Source organism: Penaeus vannamei, chromosome 1, assembly GCF_042767895.1.
Source record: "Penaeus vannamei isolate JL-2024 chromosome 1, ASM4276789v1, whole genome shotgun sequence".
Taxonomy (NCBI): Eukaryota; Metazoa; Arthropoda; class Malacostraca; order Decapoda; family Penaeidae; genus Penaeus; species Penaeus vannamei.
In genome coordinates this window covers 35,916,036-35,922,944 of record NC_091549.1, presented here as the reverse complement: position 1 = coordinate 35,922,944, position 6,909 = coordinate 35,916,036, and the positions used below count along the sequence as shown (strand labels likewise).

The window sequence follows — 6,909 nt, the reverse complement described above, 5'->3', positions numbered from 1 at the left end:
CCTGTGATGGCTTAGAGCTCCCAGCTGTCTTTGTGATGTCACTATTGGAGTAAAAGAGAGAGAATAAAATAGTAATATTATTTAAATGTAGTAAGCCCTAAAACAAATATTTAAAGAACCATATTAATAATGCTGGACACACCAAAAAAATTAAACAAAAGAAGCCAAAGAGACAAGACTTGCACGTGACTCACTATTTATCGGCTGCATCACTGGACACACCCTGAGTTCCTTTCATGACATCCTTCCCCCTGCGATCCCTCTTCTTGCGGAAGGTCTTGCGCTGCCACCTGGGCAACCAGCGCTCAGGATCAGGAGGCACATCTGGGTTATAGTTCTTAGGTAGCCTTATCTTCCTCTTCTTCTTCTTCTTGGTCTTCTTCTTAAGCTCTGCCCCAGGCGTACTGTCAATAAAGACAAAAATCTTCGAAGTTAGTTTCCAAAAAAACAAGCCAAGCCCAAAATTAATTACATTATGATTATCAATGTTATTGTACACTCACACTTTCGCTGTGGGTGAAGATGGAGATGCAGGAGAGAGGTCTCCTTTGCCCTGTTGAAGCTTCTTCATGTAGCGGTGGCCTAGTGATGCCTCCAAAACATCCCCATCTACATTATGTACTACGCTACTGGCAGGTGGGAGTTGTTTAGATAGTTTCTGTGCTGCTTCTACATCATACTAGAAATCAAAAGGAATTGTTAAGTGGTATATAGTATTCAGAAAAGCTTAAAAAATAAAATTGATGAACTCCCTATCTTTTATCATTATATAAAAACAATTTAATAGTCATATTAATTTGAAGAGTGAGCCTAGAAAATACCCACCACCTCATCTCCTGATACTTTCAAAAATGAGCCATACCTGAGCATAGGCTGTAATCAGCTGAGCTAAAGTCATGACATCTTTAGGCTTGAGTTTATGCAACTCTTGCAAAGAGGCTGCTGCAGTTGGAGCATCTCCACCACGGAGATGGAAATCAGCCGCATGTCGCCACAACTCAGATAAATGTACTCCTGAAGTCTGGTTATACAAAAAAGATTAGAATAATTATTTTCACCTAATCAGTTTTAAATTTATTCATGAATAGATCAAACATTCACTGAATGATTATTCTTACTGAATTTTATGACGTATCTTTAAAGTACCTTATTCTTCTTGTGCCAATCAACAGCCTCACGTAAGATTGTTGAAGCACCATCCCGGTCTTCCAAGGATAGGTAAAGGGACACTAATGCGGACACAATGCCCTGCCGATATCTGTTTTTCTCATCTAGGGACTTCAATATCTCACATGCACCTCTTTTATCACCCTGAAAAAGATATATTAAATTTTTGAATTGAGGCTTTGTAAGTTAAAAGTCAAAATTCTCTGTATTATCAACATGTTTACATCATTGTTTCAAAGCTTCAGATTATCTATACTCTATAAAAGTAAAAGAGCCTGTCATGGGTCAAAATTGGATAACAAACCAACTTACACCTGCTAGAAGTATTTGTATGGCCATGAGATTAATTCCAAGAGCTTCATTCTGATTCTCCTGGGCACACTTCTGTAATGTAGCGCTTGCAGCTTCCAGCTTACCCTCTCTCCCTAGCAAAGCTGACTGGATTATGGAAGCTTTCTGTCTGAATTTTGGGTAGTCGTTGGCCAACTTTGCAACCTCTGTGCGACAAAGTTCATCCTTGAAGAGAAAAATATGATTAAATGAAATTGTTTGTTTATCCCATAATTTAGGCAATAATCATAATACATGTTTATGATATGAATATTTCAAAACCATTTACAAGAAAAAAGTTATTACCTGGTTGGTGCTAAATGCAAGTAAACAGTGATTGAAGGTAATACTAGCTCGCTGATAACTAGTCAGTTTATGCTCTAAGCCTGGTGCTAGGGCAGTTTTCATTTTCTTTCGAGAATCAAAAACATTTCCTCCACGATTAATAGTGACAAGGTTATTGTTGATAATTGCCAGAAGAGCTGGATCTTCTGGTTTACTCTTAAGGACACTGTTGTAGATGGCTAATGCTTCCTGTTCTTGGCCCATAAGCTGAAGACAGTGGCCCTGCTGTACCCTGTTACAGAATAAAAGACAATTAAGAATATCTATTATAATACATCACAAGTTTAATCTTGACAAACTGAAAGAAGTATTACATCTGGAAGAACTTCACTACTAGAAGGATTACAATATTGTTAAGGCTTAAAAAAAAACAGAAATACATTACTTTAATCAGTAATTCAACCCAAAATAACAAAAAAAAAAGAGAGTGAGTTACAAACCTTATAATGGCAACCTCATCAGCCACTTCCTCTTCAGTGGCACCATCCTCCTGAATAAGGTATGTACGGCAGAGCTCCTCTGCTTCCTTTAATCTTTTCAGTGCTTCTTCATGGTTGCCAGTAGCTAACAGGTGGCAGGCTCCATTATATAACACCTCATATGAGGAGTCATCAATGTTGACAGTAGTGTCTTTATTCTGGAAAATACAAAAATTTGGTTATCTCGTTATTCATCCATAGCCAACTGAAGATAGGTGAATGGTTAACTGGGTAAGAGACAATATCAATATTACTACTACTACTCCTACTAATACAAACAATATATACACATCCTCATTATGAGTACTCACATAAATAAATAAAGATACAAATTAATCAGTCTACCAGTCTGATATAATATTAAAAAGGTATAGTTAGGTAGGTACTACTTACACTTCCTTCTATGTAACGATTGACAGCTACTGCAGCCATATTTGTTAAGCGTTCTTGATCAAAGTCATCACTATTAGTGCGGATCATTTCTCTGTAGATATCATAGCACTCTTCATACCTGAGAAGATGCAATGGGTTAATCCATATTTACACAATTTTCAGAAAAAAAAAAATAAATAAATAAAATAAATAAATAAATAAAATAACTTAGCATGATAACAGTTCCATTACCTAAAAATTATTTTATATTGAATCTTAGACAACTTAAGTGTATGAAAGCTCAGGGGAACCTATTCTCTTATATTCGTGAATGCACATAATTCCCTAATCTTCTTCAGAGTAACAAAAATGAAAATATCATTTATGCAAAATACCTAAACCCTTTTATTTTGCATGTAACACTGGAGACTACACTCTCTTCATCAACAACAAAAGTTAAACTAAGTAAACATCTCATGTTCCAGTCTTTTTTTTGGATGAAGAAGTCATGCTAACCTCTCAAGGCGGTATAAGACTTGAGCATGCAACTCCTGGATACGTGGAGAAACTTCCTTGGCTTTGCTGATGGTCTTATAGGCCTCCATGACTTTATTCAGTCGATACTCACAGTAAGCCTTCTCAAAGGCAAGGTCCCTGATCGAGAAAGAACAAAATTAATTAAAAAAGCTTCCTTTTGACACTAGTACAACTTACAAATACCTTACAAAGAAAAATATAGAGCAACAACTATTTTACATTTTCCTACTGAAAAGACCTTCCTAAAATCAAATATACTCACTCAACAATTTTTGATTTGCTGATGATGCCCAAGACCTCCGAAAACTGGTCCATCTGGATGAGGGCTACAACTTTGCACTGCCATGCTTTCAGGTCTTCTGGTGCCTCCGACAAAACTGTGAGGGTTAATAAACAAAGGGGTTGAGTATACACATAGTACTTAACCCAATGATGCTATGGTAAAAATTTGTTATCCAGCACATTTACTGAGAATTCCAGGAGCAGCCCATCTAAGTTTTGCTACACACAGCCAACCTGGCTAATCCAACATGGAAGCTCCAGCATTTCAGTACATGAAGGAGTTAGGATGGCTAGAGCTGTACCTTGCACAAAGCCAAAATAGCTCATGGTGGCTACTACTGTTCTGGTCTGCAGTGGGTTAAAATATAAATCTTGTTGTCATGAATATATTTTACTCCATTTGAAGGAAGAAATGTAGCTAGTGCTATTTGCAAATATATCAGAAACAGTAATCAAATAAATAATCAATTTAATCCATATGAAAAATATACAAATAAGTAATATAGGCCTATATGTCACTTAGGTCAAATACAAAATAATCAATAAACGTATTTGCTACATAAATTTTGAGACATTTTTCTTTTATGACACTAATCATGAACTGAAAAAATAATAAGGTTATAAAATATATAAACCCTGTTATGGATGAGGTCAAGTTAACAGTGTCAACCATCTACCATAGACTCCACTCTTCAAAAAGAGCCAACAATCTTTCACATGATATATCTGAAGGTAAGTTGTGGTTGGCATGTGTGTATGTGTGTGTGTGTATGTATGTATATATATATATATATATATATATATATATATATATATATATATATATATATATATATATATATATATATATATATATATATACATATATACACACACACACACACCATACCCTGACAATTGACTATAATTCATTGATTGTATTTATATACAGATTGCTCCACCAGTTGTCATCAAAGAGTCATGACTAAATCTATATATGTAGCTTTTATCATTTTCCTTGATTTTCAGAAATATCCTTTTGGTTAACTTAGAGGAAATGGAATTTAGTAAATTAATATGAAATGCTATTAATATTGAAGAACAATTTTCTGGCAAAAAGGTTACAATCTCAGCAACAATACTACATTCAGTGACATATAATAAATGTGTTGGAGCTGTGCAAAACTCCAAGGAAATCAGGGGATCCAAACCACTCAAGCCCGACATTACCCATCACAAAAACACAGATCCACTTTACTTTTTTAAATGCACCATATATTACAACGGATGAAGCAACTGAATAGCAAGTGTGGCACATAGCATGGGGCCTAGAGATGGAGCCCACGGGTAGGGAAATCAGCGGTTGGAAAGGGGCCCAGGAACGAAACCCCTGGGTTAGGAAGATTTTTGGTTCATACTGCATAATTTCAATACATTTAGACAGTAGAGGGTGAGACGATTTCAACCATGCCACCATCATCGTGATCGGTCATGCAAAGGTATTCTGAATATTAACCAATAAATAGAAAATTCCATTTCCTATAGAATTGCCATGATCTTCTTTAATTATCTTTTTTTTATTTGCCACTGATGTTAATAAAACTATGATAATAACAATAACAGTAATGCTAATGGAAAAAAAAAAAAAAAAATGATCAGCAGGAGAGGGCATAAAGTATATCAGGGAAATTATGGGGTAAAACATTTACAACGGATGTCCTACATATGATACACCCGGAGACACATATGAGCGTCCCGCAGGTGTGATGCTGAATCAGAGCTTCCGCTCTGTGTCACTGCCTCCTAATGCATATTGTCTGAAGTTAAAACTAAGTTAAATACTAAAATAGTTTTGAGTGGATTTTCTGGTAATTGTTACCAATAGTAAAAATCCCTCCCCAGAAACTTTTTTTTTTTTTTTTTTTTTTTTTTTTATGACTATGCATGCCCTTAGTCGGGTTGGGGAGCAGACTCCCCTGGGGAACATTCTCTTCACCCCTGTATGTACAGCAAGATAGAGCGGTGTTCACACCTGGAAAGGTCAAACTTTCGTTTGCTTCTCTCTACCGTCTGGATAACATTTATTTTTATTTTTTATTTATTTATTTATTTATTTTGACATTCTGTTGCACTTGATGGACTCAGGTATTAAATGAAGATAGTTACTAAAGTCTTTTTCTTCTTCATTGCCACTGTTTAGTCTTAAGAATAACCCAGAATCAATGCAACACTGGAAATGCAACATTTCTAACCAGCCACCTGTGACGGAGTGGCCGGGGTCGAACTGTCAAACCTCGCAACTGGTGACAAAGTCTGAAACACATGATGCGCAAATCATTCAAAATATGTGTATATATAAATCTTAAAACACATATATGAAGTATAATGACATTAATAAAAGACTTTAAAAGCATTAATGTGTAACAGCTGACACTGATAATTAGCCAAATATTGTTTTGACAAGCACGTAATAACACATGAATCATTTTGGATATCGCAATAATCAGTAAGTTAATCCTGGCAAGGTAAACAAGAAGAGCAATTTTGAATCTGAGTAGTGATATGCAGGGGATATTTTCGTTACTTAGCGGTGACTATGAGGCTGCTACAGCTAAAACTATGTTGTATCCTATTCTATTCCTTCTGCTCTATAAGATGGCAGTGTTCACGTGTCGCTTGAAGTAACTTATACCGATTTTGTTTGTCCACACATATAAAAAGCGCATAAACCCTAAGCTGCTTTACCAAACTTAGCACCAAAATAACATAACTTGCATTGTCAAAGCCTTGTGTCAAATTCCATTTTTCCTTAATTTCAATTTAAGTAAATTAAAATGTCTCCTCACCTGAAAGAAGAAGCAAAATTTTATCCGTAGATTTTTATTTATAGCTTATACGTATTTTAAGAGCCAAAAAGGAAGAAAAAATATAAAGGTATATGGCATATTAAAATAACCAGGTTGATATTCCAGACTATATGTTTACTTGCCTCACATTTCACTCTTAACTACTTACATCCAAATACCAAACGATCTGGAGAATTTACTTACTTTTATTAGCACATTTAACAACTTTTGCATTGTTTCCGTTATCGATGAACTTCTTAAGTTCTGAAAAATATGACGACATCCGACTTTCCTTCGTGGTCGCCATCGTGACGTCACGGCCAGCTGGAACTTTTGAAGGGAAACGAACCCAAAGTATTATTTTACTGCTTAAAACAATTATGGGTTGATATATTTCCTATTGTGCCATGAAGAGAAATAGATACATGGACTATTACCATTTCAAACTAAAATACTTTAGTCCTGTTGATATCTATAACGATTTAAGCGAGAAGAAAATCCTGTGACCAAAGATATGTCCCTTTTCAAACTTTTGCAATGTTTTTGCAAATCCCAAAACTTATCATAATGTC

General features: G+C 35.4%; 1 protein-coding gene across 1 annotated transcript in view; it reads right to left on the bottom strand.

Moving 5' to 3' along the window:
- The window catches only part of Srp72 (signal recognition particle 72), a 7,063-nt gene extending 381 nt beyond the window's left edge, over nucleotides 1-6,682 (bottom strand). Inside the window, exons 1-12 of the mRNA XM_027366811.2 lie at nucleotides 6,542-6,682; nucleotides 3,493-3,607; nucleotides 3,210-3,347; nucleotides 2,715-2,832; nucleotides 2,283-2,479; nucleotides 1,804-2,074; nucleotides 1,480-1,683; nucleotides 1,147-1,311; nucleotides 863-1,021; nucleotides 504-679; nucleotides 195-404; nucleotides 1-41 (exon numbers count right to left, since the gene is read on the bottom strand). The exon at nucleotides 1-41 is cut by the window's left edge and continues 381 nt beyond it. Coding sequence (XP_027222612.1) covers nucleotides 1-41; nucleotides 195-404; nucleotides 504-679; nucleotides 863-1,021; nucleotides 1,147-1,311; nucleotides 1,480-1,683; nucleotides 1,804-2,074; nucleotides 2,283-2,479; nucleotides 2,715-2,832; nucleotides 3,210-3,347; nucleotides 3,493-3,607; nucleotides 6,542-6,644 — 1,897 coding nt within the window. The 5' untranslated portion in view covers nucleotides 6,645-6,682. The remainder of the gene's footprint in view (nucleotides 42-194; nucleotides 405-503; nucleotides 680-862; nucleotides 1,022-1,146; nucleotides 1,312-1,479; nucleotides 1,684-1,803; nucleotides 2,075-2,282; nucleotides 2,480-2,714; nucleotides 2,833-3,209; nucleotides 3,348-3,492; nucleotides 3,608-6,541) is intronic.
- Between the last annotated feature and the right edge of the window lie 227 nt (nucleotides 6,683-6,909).